This window comes from Venturia canescens, chromosome 2 (assembly GCF_019457755.1).
Source record: "Venturia canescens isolate UGA chromosome 2, ASM1945775v1, whole genome shotgun sequence".
Lineage (NCBI taxonomy): Eukaryota > Metazoa > Arthropoda > Insecta > Hymenoptera > Ichneumonidae > Venturia > Venturia canescens.
This window is the reverse complement of record NC_057422.1, coordinates 24,747,458-24,763,144: the sequence shown is the minus strand read 5'-3', so window position 1 is coordinate 24,763,144 and position 15,687 is coordinate 24,747,458. Positions and strand designations below refer to the sequence as shown.

The 15,687-nt window shown below is 35.1% G+C and overlaps 2 protein-coding genes across 7 annotated transcripts in view; one reads left to right on the top strand and one right to left on the bottom strand.

Annotated features, from left to right (window-relative positions):
* Positions 1-48: 48 nt before the first annotated feature.
* LOC122406009 (squamous cell carcinoma antigen recognized by T-cells 3-like) lies at positions 49-3,734 on the bottom strand. Of its 2 annotated transcripts, XM_043411150.1 has the most exons (6): positions 3,328-3,462; positions 2,970-3,172; positions 2,669-2,850; positions 931-2,463; positions 703-850; positions 49-513 (listed from the first exon to the last, which is right to left on the bottom strand). In XM_043411150.1, exons 2-6 carry the CDS (start codon positions 3,139-3,141, stop codon positions 74-76), a joined length of 2,475 nt encoding a protein of 824 aa, XP_043267085.1. In that variant the 5' UTR covers positions 3,142-3,172; positions 3,328-3,462; the 3' UTR covers positions 49-73. The 2 variants fall into 2 exon arrangements, with proteins under 2 accessions (XP_043267085.1, XP_043267084.1); XM_043411149.1 differs by having other exon boundaries at positions 2,970-3,734.
* A 159-nt stretch (positions 3,735-3,893) lies between these two features.
* Positions 3,894-15,687, top strand: part of LOC122406012 (serine protease gd-like) — a 16,836-nt gene continuing 5,042 nt past the window's right edge. Inside the window, exons 1-6 of one of the 5 annotated variants that reach the window (XM_043411153.1) lie at positions 3,894-4,103; positions 4,501-4,653; positions 4,739-5,345; positions 7,786-8,019; positions 8,988-9,153; positions 14,146-14,580. In XM_043411153.1, coding sequence (XP_043267088.1) covers positions 5,322-5,345; positions 7,786-8,019; positions 8,988-9,153; positions 14,146-14,580 — 859 coding nt within the window. In that variant the 5' untranslated portion in view covers positions 3,894-4,103; positions 4,501-4,653; positions 4,739-5,321. Of the gene's footprint in view, positions 4,104-4,500; positions 5,346-6,450; positions 7,019-7,568; positions 8,020-8,987; positions 9,154-14,145; positions 14,581-15,687 lie in introns of those variants that run through there. The other 4 variants (XM_043411154.1, XM_043411156.1, XM_043411157.1 and 1 more) reach the window with 4 other exon arrangements.

Sequence of the window (15,687 nt, the reverse complement as noted above, 5' to 3'; positions counted from 1 at the left end):
ATTGGGAGAGAAGTTGAAACCGCGAGAATGGAATAACAACGACAAAACTCCTCATTTTTCGACACATGATCGACTATTTTTTATTCAAGAGCATTTTTCTGAAGTCTTGATTGTTCAATGGCTGTTTGGCACCATTTCCTGAAGCAATAGTTGGTCCACTGTTTCCAGCAGCTTTTACATTGCGCGGAATCATCGACAACAGTGTTTTTGGCCCGCCAAAAGCTGTTCTGCTCACGCTAGTCCCACCGAGAGATTTTATTTGGGGCACTTCGTCGACTACTGTTTTCCTCCGTTCCGGAGGTTGACTTATCGCAACGCTTATTATTTTATCCCCAACCGTTATTCCGTCAGTAGCAAGCAGAGCTTTTGCAGTGCTTGTTTCGTCCATAAATTCGACGTATGCCAAACCTTTGGAGTGGCCGTTACGGTAAGTTACCAGACGAACGTCTTTCAATGATCCGTAAGCCTCGAACAACTTTTCCAAATCTTCTTTCGTCGTTGATACCGGAAGACCTGCAATGAAAAACATCGGTACTCATTCGTTTCAATGTAAAATAATAATGATGATGATGATAAAAATTCAACATGGTACAAGATTATTTAGACGACTTGCTCTTGTCGTCAAGACGAGCTTCAAAAGTTCAATGTTTTTTAAATAAACATGCTTTTTTTACATCTGAAACGGTTGAAATACCAAATCACCTTTAACAAAAAGCTTGTTCTTTTCGAGTGTACAGCGATACTTGAATCCCGGTCCTCGAGTGGTTTTATTAGGATCGCATCGTGAAATGAACATGGGACGTCCCTTTATCGGCGTCCTGTCCAATTGTAAAGCTCGCTCAACCCCATCCTAAAGAAGAAGGAAAAGAATACTAATTTGTATATCCGAAATTCAACAAAAATATTCAATGAACCAGGTGAAATACTTACGGAATCTATAAGCTGCACGTAGCCAAATCCTTTGCTACGACCTTTGTAGTCCTGTACGAGTCTTACAAGAGTGACTGGTCCTACTGGGGTCAGAGCTTCTTCTACTTCTTTTTCTGTTGCTGTGTAATCCAGATTACTAACGAATACCGTTATCTTGTCATCAACCTCGTGAGTACTTCCGGTATCCATTTTTTCTTCCTCGGCTCCTGGAAAACCAGGTGGTGGGGCGATTTTGGATTTTGAAGTAAGAGATTTACTAGTCGATGGCTCTTCCGACAAAGATTGAGCCATCTTGTTGTCGAAGCTTAGAATACTGTCTCTTGCTTTTGGCTTTTCAACTCGAGCTTGCTTATGTGGCGAAACTCCGAGATTTTTCCATCTTCCATCGTCCGGTTTCCGTTTGCTAGATTTCTTCGTCAGTCCGACATTTTCCGTGTCGTGCGAAACATTCTGCTGCATATTTTGTCTTTCCTCCAATACTTTTTCCATCTTTTCGTTGACTTTTGTTTCGCAGTGTTCCATCTGCTCGAGAGTGCCCTCGTCGCGCTCAAAATCTATCCAAGAATTGACGATACTTTCCGGCCAATCTTTCACCGCTGACAAAGCTTTTTGATACAATTTTCGCAAATGTTTCGTGTCGCCGTAACATTTTTCGAGCGAAATGTATTCTAGCCAACTCGAGGCGTTCGGCGAATGACCCTGGGACAGTATATCGGACCACAAAGACCTTGCTTTCTCCATGTCGTTGGCGTGAATCGCTTCGGTACGTGCCCAATATTGGAGTATCACGCAATTTGGATCACCTTGGAGACCGAAAAGTTTGGCGAGATGTTCACACGCGCGCTCGAATGTTTTTCGTATAACTTCGATTTGTTTTTCCTCATCGGCTGCAGAACCGTTGTGATTTATTCTCCTTCGTAGGTATTCGATGTACATGATCCAAACACTTCTGTATTCCTCGGCCGTAGGAAAACCCGCGGTGAGAGCGTTTTCAAGAAGAGCTTGAACTTCCAGCAGAGGCTTGTTCCATTTTTCCATCGCTCTGATCCATTTTTGCCAAATTTTAGCGCACCACGGAATATTTCTACTAGCCCTAACGAAAACATCTGCCAGGATTGATTCGATCTTCAAGTTGTTCTCGAGAAAAGTCATATAGTCGAGCCAAAGACGAGGTTCGAGACTCAATTCTGCAACTGCTCGCTCGTAAAGCACATTTACACGACCCGGATCTCCGTTCTTCTTTTCATAAAGTAAGTATCCCTGATAAGCGTCCCAGAGCTCGTTATCGCCTTGAGCAGAAACGAGCTTTTCCTCGAAAGGTAATCTCTCTTTTAGGCTTACCCAAGCTCGCTCATATCCACCCATTACTATATTTTCGTCGATTGTTGCGTTTGCACCGTCAGTTTTACGCCATATTTCGTACTCTTGCAACGTTTTTTCCATGTCCAACAGGGGACAAGCCAATTGACGACGAAAAAGACCACCAATGTGATTCAGATGCTCTTTTATTTCTCTCTCATTACCAGAGTCAATCTGAAATTAGAGAAAACAAAACAAAATTATGCTTCGATTAATACAGACAAATGTTTTGAGAGGCGCAGTACAGAATAATTTTTCTATCGGTATCAAAAATGTGAAAATCTTAGAAAAATGGTTCAATGTTGAAGGTTTGCATTCGAGTTTGAAGTTTGCATGGATTTCAAAGGTTAGTTGAGCCTTTTCAGGGATTCAAACTCACCATTGAGAGTAAAACTGTTTCAAATTCCCTATATGCTTCCCAAATTATAGCTCCTTTGGTGACATGTAATCCAACAGCAGTTAAAGCTCTTTCAAATAATTGCCTTATGTTATTCATAGCGTTTGATTCCAGCCCCATTGATCCTATACTGAATTGTAAGTATTCCAACCAAATATCAACGGCTGAAACATTTCCATCATTTATAAATTATTAAAATATTGAAAAAAAAAAATACAAGTATACTTAACATAGGTGAACTGAACATTGTGGCGCAGAGTTATTGAAAGAAAAAAAAGCTCACACAAATAATCCTTGATAGCTCTTTCGCAAAGCATGGTAACGGAGTCGCGTTGTTCCAGTGTCATAGCCAATTTGATTTCGTCTCTTAGCCAGGACAACCATATATCAGGACTCAGAGGATATTTCGAGCTCATGTTTTCTCTAGCAGTTCTTAAACGTTCCAATTCCCCCATAGTTTGCAATTTTAGGATGAGTGCGAGATGACTGGAATAATCGTAAGGATTTTGAACGAGTGAAGCTTCGAGCATTTTAACTTCGGTTTCATCCGCATTATCGTCATCCTCGTCCTCATCATCATCATCGTTCTCGTTGTTAACGTCATCGATTACTCCAGATTGATCGGTTTCATCGTTAATTACCTTGTTTTCGGATTCGCTCTCAATCTCTCCGTGTTCCGGCATCCTCTCTTTTCCAATCAAATTTTTGCCTTCAATTCGGCACTCCTGCTCAAGAGTTCCCACCTCCATATCCTCCATTTTCTTCAGATATTCGCGTACAAGACCAGTACACAATTTGCTTTCGAATATTTATAATATAATATTGAAATCTGAACAACAGAACGGCCGGTCTACTTATTGCTGTTGTCAATGTCAAAGAGGTTATGTACGAAAATACGTATCGTATCGTGTATCGTGTGTTTTTGAGTTTTGAAACGCGGCGCATGCGTTTACCATCGAAACGACGGACGCACGACGCGAGAGAAAAAAATACGTCTGAGCTCTTTGGTGATAGCTACGTGATCTTTACACCAACTATATGTTTCGAAAATTTCAAAAGACGAAACTTTAAAATAATAATTTTATTATTTTAGGAATGTAATCGATAGATGAGGACCAACATTTTTGTACAATTTTATTATTGAAAAAACGTTTGAAGAGTGTTCATTTTGACTAGCGTTGTCCGACAGCTATCGTTGCTCGGTTTCTGTTCTGTTTACAAATTTTATAGGTTACGAAGTGAGTTTCCTGTGCAAAATAGTATTCTAGTAGAGGAAAATGAAAGGATGAACTGACGTCACATGCGAACATGTATTGAATACAGCGTTGCCAAACGTGACCAATTCATTTGTCGTGTAATATCCGAATGATTTCTCATCAGCGATATTGTTAAAAACATTTTCAGCTAATTTTCAACGGTAAGGTTGAAAAACTAAAATACGTACGTATTCTTGAATATCCACGAAATACAACGATTGATTTTTTTGCGAAATTTTGGATATAACCATACAATTAATGAAAAAATTCAATAACTTTTCGTGTGTGTACGACTTTCATGTGCTGGAGTGATAAAAGTGTCAGAGAAAAGTCGATATTCAATAATTCATTTGCTGCTAAACTATATGGCAACTATAGCATCCAAATTTTGCAAATTTATCCAGTTACATTCATTTTTGCCTGCTACAGAAAATATCATCGCGTAATCTTGGATAGCGAATATTCACCCTCAATAACGAACGAATTCGTTTGTTTCTCTCTTTATAAAAATCGATGAACTTTTCTATGGTCAATCAACTTTTGAAATAATTCTAACAGGAAAACAATTGGAGCTTTGGTATACTTCGAATCACGTCACGTTTACCGCATTATCTTATTAAACGCACTGAGAATATATATAGGACATTGGGCTTGTGAGATCGGTGATGTTTGTGTACTATTTTTTTTCACCTTTTGAACCACAAGCTCTCGGTAAGATGATCGGGCAACGAAAACATATTATTGCTGTTTCGAAACAAAAATAATGATACGAAAATTTCATGTTTTTTTTTCTCAGTAGATGCCGCTGTTGACAACGACGTTGCGCTTACATTGTGATGACGCTTAAACGAGTATAACGTACAAGTTTTCCTAATAAATGATACGCTCATTTTTAATTTGTTCGAGAAAAAGAAGAACCCGGTAAGAAAAAGATTATAATATATTACCTTCGGGGAATGCCCAATACGCTCATCTGATTGACTTCACATACTGCAATTACTCGGAGTTTCGTCACGCAGTTATTTAACAATACTGCGGATTCGGCAAAGCTTCGTTTCATTCTGAAGAAAACTGTTATCGGCTGCATCACATAAATAAATAAATAAATAAATAAACAATTGATGTTTCGTTCGTGTTTTTATCGGAGGTTGGTGAAAACTCGCAATTAATTGTCGACGAATTTGACTGCGAACCGGATTTGTATCTCTTTTTTTTTTTAGTGCCTTAACGGTATTACTATTTCCATCCGTCAATTAGAAAAATGAAAAAACTCGAAAGACACACAGAGGTCTCACAATCGAAGTTGTAGCTGAACGAATTTTCCGGAAGATCATTCGGTCGCATTGGTCAAAATATTTTGGATAAACGGTTTGAAGAAAATGCAATCAATGGATGAAAATAATGTGAATAAGTATAATCGCGTGCATTGGATTGATCGCGATTACGATTTCGTGAGTTGTGCGAACACTGTCACCATGCGTTTGTTGTTTTACTTATGTATATATTAGGGTGTGTCGAAAAAAATCGATATTTTTTTTTTGGGCTCCACAAGCATTTTTCTTCTTATTATGCCAAACGATGAAGCTAGCCGAAAGGACAGCCCGAAATAAAATTATTTCGGCCGGCCCATCGCATACTTCAATTTTCCATAAGAATAACACGTGAAAAAAAAACTTCGGTGAACATTGTTCCATATCATGTTTAAAAAAAAATGCACAGATATTCTACTTACGTATTTTTGTAGAGAATTAAATTCCCTACAAAAAAAGTCCTTAAAGTCATTGGCCTAGAACCAACCGTTCAATGGCTACAGCAGTTTGAAGTTTCTAACGTCACCTAGCCAAATTTCGCATGCATCATTTCTTATTTTCGAGGTCGCTCCCTTTAACGGTGCTGTTTAAATTAGGCTAAAGCCTATGTTTTTTCATATTTAAAACAATTAAGACTGAAGCAGTTCGGCATTACGCCAACGTGTGCGCTTACAGCGCTCAAACGGTTCGATTATACGCCAACATGTAATTATAATAAGTTAATCAATTCAATTGTAAGCACGGGAAATAAATTGAACTGTTTTCTCTCTCTCTTTTCCTATGTATATTTGTATCTGTGCATTTGGTTTATTCAAACAAATAGTGGAAAGACAAACAATTTATGTCGTTCGTTCAAACAAATGAGAACAGTATGTACCCGATATTTTTGCCTAGAAGCTATTTTTGAAAAACTATACTTAAAAATAGTTTTCAGTCCAATTCACACAGTACCATTAAAAGGAGCGACCTCGAAAATAGGGAATGATACATGCGAAATCTGGCTAGGTGACGTTAGAAACTTCAAACTGCTGTAATCGTTGAACGATTGGTTCTAGGCCAATGACTCTAAGGACTTTTTTTGTAGGGAATTCAATTTTCTACAAAAATACATCAGTAGAATATCTGTGCAATTTTTTTACAGATGATATGGAACAATGTTCACCGAAGTTTTTTTTTCACGTGTTATTCTTATGACACACCCTAGTATATATATATTTTGCTTATTTCGAAGAGCGCTCCAAATGTGAATACTCGCGGGAAGAACCGATTTTATATTATTGTTATCCACTATACATGCGCCATAGTCATCTTTTAAAATACTCATTCCCCTTCCATCGCCCCTTGTTTTTTTTCTTTTGTTTTCTTCATTCGCTTTAATGTCATCTATTCTCAGCACTTATCTGCTCTCGCATACTCGGAAAATACGAAAGACAGTTTCTCCGACAATGGTTTTTCCATCTATTGAATGGGTGTCGTGTTTATGCGACACTGCGGCGTTCATATTGTCACGATTTTCCTGTTGGGGAGGATCGAGCGCTCCGTCATATAAAGATGAAACGACCATGTCCATGAGTTTCGTACCAAAGAGGACTATCTCAATTGCTTGAAAGATCAACGGGTTTCGATTGCGAGTCTCTCAGAATTACTTATAAAAGAAAAAGTGCGATATCTAACACTGAAATTTATAGCAATTATTGTGCTCATCGTTATTTATTTCAAACATCGACGAATTTTAGGCTTAATATTTATTTCTCAAGTAGGAGTATGTGAGTAAATACGATTCGATAAGAGCATTGAACTTTGTTTGATTTTGAAGTAACTTCTTCCTAAATTCTAAATCTGTCTCTTAAATATTATTGAATGTAAAATAGTAAATAAATTCCGCGTCGCGATTATCCCCGATTTCTTAAATCGGTGATAACTAATAAAGTAAATATTAGGGAAGTCGCGTTTGACTGCATTATTATAAATTTGTGCAATCATCGCGTTAGTATAATTTATACAATTCCGATTAAGTAATCTCAATTGAAAATAATTGTAATTACACCGATGGAGCGATGAATAAAATACGATAAATCCGGGACTCGTTTCTCTAGTACAAGATCCGAAGAATAATGCATGTGTACACGCACGTATACGCCTGCGGAAAATACCTCCGATGATTATTAATGAGAGAGTTTACGATTTTTCGAGTAGTTTATCAGCGGCATGTATACTGAGAATATTTTATATTCGGATTGATTTAACGTTTCAATGCTGATTCCTTCGCCTCGGAACCTGCCTGCATCGTCGCATTATCACACGCGTCCATCGCAGCCGTGCAATAAGTATTGGAAAAAAAACCTACTGTGTATGCAAAACGCAGAGTTGAACAAAATTGCTACTGGGATGTGCAAACATGCATATATAGAGGATATAAAAGAAACCAAATACTCTTTCAACAATAAAAGTGAATAAGAGACATTGTAAAAGAAGCGTTTCTATAGCGGTACACGCGTGAGTTTCGTTTTGTAACGCGTACTTTTGCTCACAGATAATAATAAAAATGTCGAAAGGAATCAGTGCTGGGGTTTCTCCCGTTTTTCTGTTGCTGCTATTCGGTTCGATTAATTTTGGATTCGCCCGATCACCGTGTCCCCAATATTTTCATTACATGAAAGATGAAATAGACGGGAAAATTTGGGCCAGAATCGAAGTGCCGCGGGCCCCAAAAAATGTCGCTTTGCATCTTCGAGTTAGACTGAGTGTCGCTATTGCATTGCCAACGGTGAGGATCAATCTTCTCTATAGATATTACGTATATTAGGGTGTGTCGAAAAAAATCGATATTTTTTTTCATGTTCCACAAGCATTTTTCTTCCTATTCTGATAAACGATGAAGCTAGCCGAAAAGACAGCTCGAAATAAAATTATTTCGGCTGGCCCACCGCATACTTCAATTTTCCATAAGAATAACACGTGAAAAAAAAACTTTGGTGAACCCTGTTCCATATCATCTATAAAAAAAATTGCACAGATATTCTACTTACGTATTTTTGTAGAAAATTGAATTTCCTACAAAAAAAGTCCTTAGAGTCATTGGCCTAGAACCAACCGTTCAATGGTTACAGCAGTTCGAAGTTTCTAACATCATCAAGCCAGATTTCGCATGTATCAATTTCTATTTTCGAGGTCGCTCCTTTTAATGGTGCTGTTTAAATTGGGCTAAAGCCTATGTTTTTTTTATATTTTTTAAAAATTAAGCAACAAAATTCCAAAGTAGAACAATCAAATCGAAAAAATATATCGATTTAAAAAGCTTAAAAACTCGGAAACGGCTCGTCTGAAGAAAATTTTATATCAGACCTTTTTTGTAGGAAATTTAATTTTGCATAAAAATGAGTGGAAATAAATTCTTTTCACTTCTCCTAGCAATTTTGACGTAAAACATCGAATCATGCATAAAAATCAAAAACGGCAATGATAGACCTCTCAAAATTAATATTAAGGGTTCTAACTGTCACCAAATTTTTTTTTCGTCATTCTGAATAATATTCTCGATATATTTTTTGGAAAAAAAATATTTATTTTTTTTGGCCTAGTCTAATATATATATATATATATAACATTTTTCGCGCACAAGTTACAAAATTTCGAGCTCGGAAAATATATCTGCGCAAAGGCTCGAAATGAATATGCGAACAATGAATGAGTGAATGAGTGGAAATGTACGAATAAACCTTAATCATTATTTAGAAATACGTGGGACGATTGGAATTAGCAACATCGAAAAGCGAAGCTGTTAAAGCGGTGTATCAAGGCAGACCCCTTCTTTACGATCTTCATTTTCCCGTTCGAAATCCGATTCCCATTCTTACAGAAATGACGTTCAATGGAGAGCGTTACTGCACTGGAAGTCGAGGTAATAAAAAAAAAAAAAAAAAAACACATATAACGTAATGATAATTCAAAATGTTATTCATTAAGTAGACATTCAAAAAATTCAACCGCGTCCTCATACGCGCCTGGACACTTTACGTCATACCCGCGGATTCATATATATATATATTAGGGTGATGTTAAAAAAATCGATATTTTTTTTCTCAGAGCTCTAACGGAAATCGTTAGTCCAACAAAAAAAAGTAATTTTCCCAAAATTTCGGATTAAAAAGAAATCTTTTCGATAGTGCCCAAGCCACTTTTCGATAATTTTCTGTTTTTTTTTCTGAAAAATCACGAAGCAAATATTTTTTTTGCTCTCATAGCAGAAAGCGTTAGTGCTCCATAGAATCATAAATCTAATCAAATTTTTTCACTCCCACAAAAATTTTAAGGCTACGTCGCATAATCTATTTCTTTTTTTTCTGTACATTTAGCTATAAATTATGCGATTAAATAACGTGTGGCTTCAAATAACTATTTTTGTCGTCCTTCCGAAAGAAGGAGTGAAAGTATTTTGCAAAAACAGAATTTTTCAAAATTTTGGCAAATTGAAATTGTCTATTTTAAAGTCTAGTATTTCACTGTAGAAGACGTTATAATTTGGAAATTTCCTAGTTTTCCCATTTCGTTATAAAAATTAGTGAAATATTTTAACTGAATTTTGATAGAAAATATACTCTCGTTCAAAAGTTCGGGTTCACTCGTCAAAATTTATATCCACACTAAAAGTTCGATAACTCGGTAAAAAATCAATGGAATCAAATTTAACAAACATCATTTTCAAGAGGACAAATTGAGCTTTAATTTGCCTTTTCTTAAATTTGTTACCGATTTTTTTTTAGCTGGTACGCACTTTAGAACAGCGCCGATTTTTCGATAAATTTTTGGCCTTCGCAAACGAGCTGCCAATGTAGTAGAAATTTTTTTCTCTACTTTTCTTCATTTTTGTTTTTTAAAAAATATCGTACGATTTTTTTTCGCACGGTTATTCTAATTTTATCTAAAAAAGAGAAGTTTCAGAAATTGTGGCATATTCCGAAAACTGTACGTTCACCATTCACTTTTACCAATTTTCACCAATCACTTTTAGAAGAACGACAAAAATTGCCATTTGTAGCCACATGTTTTGTAATCTCACTAGAGTATACCAGCGCGCGCTAAAACGCGCGTATAGGGGTTTATTTGCGCTGCTGCTCCCAAGAACAGCTTATAACCACTCGTGATCTCGCAATCCAAATTTTCGTCATAACTCGCTTGAAGACATCAATTTGAAAATGATCATTTTATTGGAATTTTCAGTTCATTTAATTTGATCACAATGTAAGGCCTCTCGATCTGGACGAGTGAAAAATTTTTTCCTATAATCTAGATGGTATATATGGCGGGCCGTTGTAGTATTTACTATTACCTGCATAAAAATGAAGTCGCATAAAAATATATTGAACAAAAATGATTTAAAATTATGCCTAACCAAATGTTTATGCATAAAATTTTTATTTAATTACCATTGCTTTAAGGAGGGTGGCTATGCACCGTGCGGGGCAGGCAATAAGGGGGGTAAGCCTATGCTTATACATGGACTTCTTTGATGATTACCAACCGCAAAAAATTGAAAATTTCTGTCGTTTAAGTACATGAAAATGAACAAATAACGACAAATTTTTATGTAATATATCAATATCTAGTTACATATGAACGATTAAAATAATTATTTACAATATTAATACCGAAATAAATAATTATCGATGTTGAAATGTTGCAAGCGCGCAATTCAGTTTTCAATAGTTGGCACCCCTGACGCGTTCACGCGTTCACGCGAGATTCCGAGACTCGAAACGTAAACAAACAATGCTATGTTCAATACGTATTGTTATTTTTGCACATCAAGTGTGCCACGTTAAAATTTTTCGAGCATTACATTTATATTTATCAAAATACATAATATATTTAATAAATATATATGTTTAATAAGTTAATTAAATAGTGTAACGAGTGCAACCATTTTTTAAAAGAAAATTGCCATACGATCGTTCGTTCCTAAAAACTCGGAATTATTTGAACTGCCGCGCTCACTTATTGCATGGCTGTTTCTGCGCCGTTGCCACGTTCTGTGGCATGACGGATAGCTTTAGTTGAAATAATCACAAAATGCTATTTTATTTCTCAAATATCTCAATAACTATACAGACGAAACATTTCCCTTTTCAAACACTCCTTCCTCGATATATATGGAATCTTTCTGAACTATTTTCATTCTATATATTCTTATCATTTTTGACGGACTTATGAAAGCTTATTTATGCATATTGTATGGTTTTGCTATAGTTGCCGTGTATAAGAGTCTGAATTCAACAATTAATTACAGGACTCCTATGCAGACGATCGACTTGAAATTTTGCACAGCAATTTGCTTTTTATTGATATATATACACAAAAAAATTCAATTGACGAATGTAGCCACCCTCCTTAACATGCCCATTTAATACTTTCTCTTGACATAATTTTAATTATGGATTTTTTTTGCTACTTGATGTTCAATAATTTTTCGGAATTAAAATTGTGTACATAATTTCAATTCTCAAACATTATTGAATATAAATTTCGTACAAAAATTAATTTTTTCATTTGCTCGAATTTAAATCTGAGGTCATTAAAATTATGCACATAATTTTAAAACAGACGAGTACTGAAGAAAAAATTCGTTAAATTAAAATTCGAATGAATTAATATTTGAAAGAAATAAAATTTAGGATCATTAAAATTACGTACCAAATTAAAATTTGGTACGTAAATTAATTAATTTCCGGAATAAAATTTGAGGTAACGGTTTTGAATATTAAATTTTTATTCCCGAATTAAAATTCAGAAGAATAAAAATTATGTTCATAATTTTTAACCCTAAATTTTAATTCGAGAATAAAAATTTGGTACATAATTTTAATGATCCCAAATTTTAACCAATTGACTGGTAAGCTTTTTTTCAGTTTTCGTACCAAAACGTTTCTGGGGGTTTTCGGGGCTGCTAATTCAACTTTTCACTTAGCTACCCCTAAGAGATGGAAATAAGGGTTGAAAGTGAACATTTCAGATTTTCCAATGGCATGTTTTTATCTAATATTACATAACATTCCAAATTTTTCAGGATACTTTAGGTTTTAGGATCATAAAAAACATACAGTTTTTATATATAATATATAACATAAAAACTTGCAAGTGAAAAATCTGAAAAATCACCTCCAATCCTTTTTTTCACCTCTTGGGGGATAGTGAATTTTATTTTATTTCGATAAGATTCTAGTGTGAAACTTGGATTTTTCACGTAATATCGCATAAAAATTTTCTATTAAAAAATTCAACAATTTCACCCTCAGCCCTTAATTTTCACATCTTTCAAGGATAGCAAGGTGAAAATTAAATCCGGAAATGGATTCGACGATCCAAAAAACCTGTGTATACCAATTTTTGTCTAAATCGGTTGAAAATTAAAAACGTGATTTCAACATGTACACGTATGTTACATTATCAGAATAGGGCCGACCTTTTTTTGTAGACATACATGATGCAATACCAGTCAACTGGTTAATGACCCCAAATTTTAATTCGAGAATTGAAATTTGGTAAATAATTTGAATATCACAAATTTTAATTGGTCCAATGTTGACTCATACGAATTTTTATTCTAGACCACAAAGTATGTTCACATTTTAATGCATCAATAAATATTTGACTGAATTAAAATTTTAATTAAAATTAAAATTATCGAATTAAAATTTTATTTTCATGCTCCTATAGAGTTTGATTTATATTTAACTAATTTTTATTTGAAGTCAATAAAGATATGAATCATATACCAGCATAGTATTAATTTCTTGAATTTTTATGTAGCTCATTTAATTTTGGTCTTTCAATGGTCATGACTATCAAGTTGAAGGAAAATGTATTTAGATTTCTCTCATTAAATTTCTCGACGTTCTCTGTTTTCTTTCCTGTTTTTTTTTTTTTTTTTTTTTTTAATTTAATTTTATGTTATAATATAAAATTAATTCAATATTTTTACTCTTGACAAAATTGAAATGGTTCCGACAATTCGTGCTTTCAGTTTGAATCAAATTTTGAAATTTTTCTATCTTGAGGTTTTAACATTTAACTAATGAACACCACATCGGCGCGCCATAATGGTATACTAAAAAAAATGTGACCAGTATATTATTTAACTTAAACGTAAAGTCTTTGTGAATCACCAGCATCTTAAAGCGAGACAAAAGATGGACATTTTTTTACCTTTATAAGGCTCATTCGTGACCTTGAGCACTCAGAGAGTTGAAATTTGGTATTTGGGGATAGTTTTGAAGATACTTCGAAGTACCCAAGTTTGAGCAAATTCGAAAAACCCCTCCTGATAAATTGTGCGAAGTCCAATGGATCTGCTCATATAGATGTAATATGCGAACAATGCGGTGGTGAGTTGCCCAATGTTGAGTGACACTCTACCAATTTTTCTCATAAAAAAAAAAACAAAAATGATAAACTTTTTCAAGTGCGAAATTAAGAAACACAAAAACTTGCGACTGAAAAACTGCTCCACTTAAGAAAATAGTAGTATACTTGAAAAAGTTTGAAGTAAAATAGATGTCGGGATTTGTCGTCGCGAGAGACTCTAATCAAGTCATTGAATAAGAAATAAAGATATCTCCCGACGACAAATCCCAAGATCTATTTTATTACAGATCTTTTTAAGTTTACTACTATTTTCTTAAGCGGAGGAGTTTTTTTCAGTCGCAAGTTTTTATGTTTTGTTTTTTCATTTTTATCTACTGCTGGATATACGCGTCGATTAAGTTGTATACGCTTTGTTCACTTTGAGAGGAATTGTAGATTGTAGTTTGGTGTGGAGAAAAAACCTGTATTCTAAACTCGTTGAACAAAAATGATAGACGAGAGGAAAGATCATTTCTCTATAATGGAATTACAGCTCGTGGCCCGATAGTGACGACAATATATCTCGAGCATACGCTTTATCCGCCTGGTGTGATAGCTCTTTCGGATGATGAACCAACTTCGAAAGATCCCGATTTTTTGGACATTCCTCCGAATAGACCAGGAATTAATTTTTCTCCTGATCCAACCGAGCAGTCTTCACCCGATACGTTTTTATCACCTGATGGCAATGATCCTACGTTCTTGAATGTAGAAAAACCGATATTGGACGGAAATAAAGCAGATTTATTGGACAATTACAAAAAAATTTGTGGTCGCGTCAATACTGCTGGCGTGAATTATCTCATAGCGAATGGGGACAGAACTTCTCCTGGACAATGGCCCTGGTTAGCCGCAATTTTCGTCGCTAAAATTGAGTTCGAGTTTCAGTGCGCCGGAAGTTTGATCACTGACAAACACATTATCACAGGTATATATACACTAGGGCGTGTCGAAAAAAATCGATATTTTTTTTCGGGCTCCACAAGCATTTTTCTTCTTATTATGCCAAACGATGAAGCTAGCCGAAAGGACAGCCCGAAATAAAGTTATTTCGGCCGGCCCACGGCATACTTCAGTTTTCCATAAGAATAACACGTGAAAAAAAAACTTTGGTGAACCCTGTTCCATATCATCTGTAAAAAAAATTGCACAGATATTCTACTTACGTATTTTTGTAGAAAATTGAATTTCCTACAAAAAAAGTCCTTAGAGTCATTGGCCTAGAACCAACCGTTCAATGGTTACAGCAGTTCGAAGTTTCTAACATCATCAAGCCAGATTTCGCATGTATCAATTTCTATTTTCGAGGTCGCTCTTTTTAATGGTGCTGTTTAAATTGGACTGAAAACTATTTTTAAGGTAATTCTATCGCCAGGCTTAGTTCATAAGATTAAAAAAAAAAAATTTTATGCTGAACTTGAACCTTTAATAAAGGGCTGTGTAAAATTTCAGGGTCGGTTATCGACCTAATTTCAGAGAAATTAATTATTAAAATTGGTGGTTTTCGCGATGGAATTTCAAAACAGCATACAAAAATCTAGCGTCCGGTTGCTACAAAAGGGTATATTTGCCTAGAAATCCATAAAATTCTGGAAAAAAACTGCAATTCGTATACTTAACACTTGTAGTAATCTAATACTCCCAAAAAAAGTTGCCCTTATCGGCCTATTTTTTACGGAATATTAAGTTTAATTTGAACTTCCGGCATTGGATTTTCTACGACTCGCTATGATAAAGAGACATGACAGTAAGGCATCAGCTGAGTGTAGTCCTAACCTCAATTTGACAGATCAGCAGAAAAGAGGTTAAACACTCACGAGTGGTCGAGTAGAAAAAGACGAAGAGAACCGGTGTTGCCAAACGTAAACCTGGGGATACTACGCGAATCGTTGGACTAACTTTTTTTTAATTTTTATAATTCAGTACGAACATTCGTTTAAAGGATTATATACATATGGAAAATTTTACTTATAAGAAATAATTTTTTTCCGTATGTCAATAATATTAATTACTATAAGTCTCAACTATTAGCAGT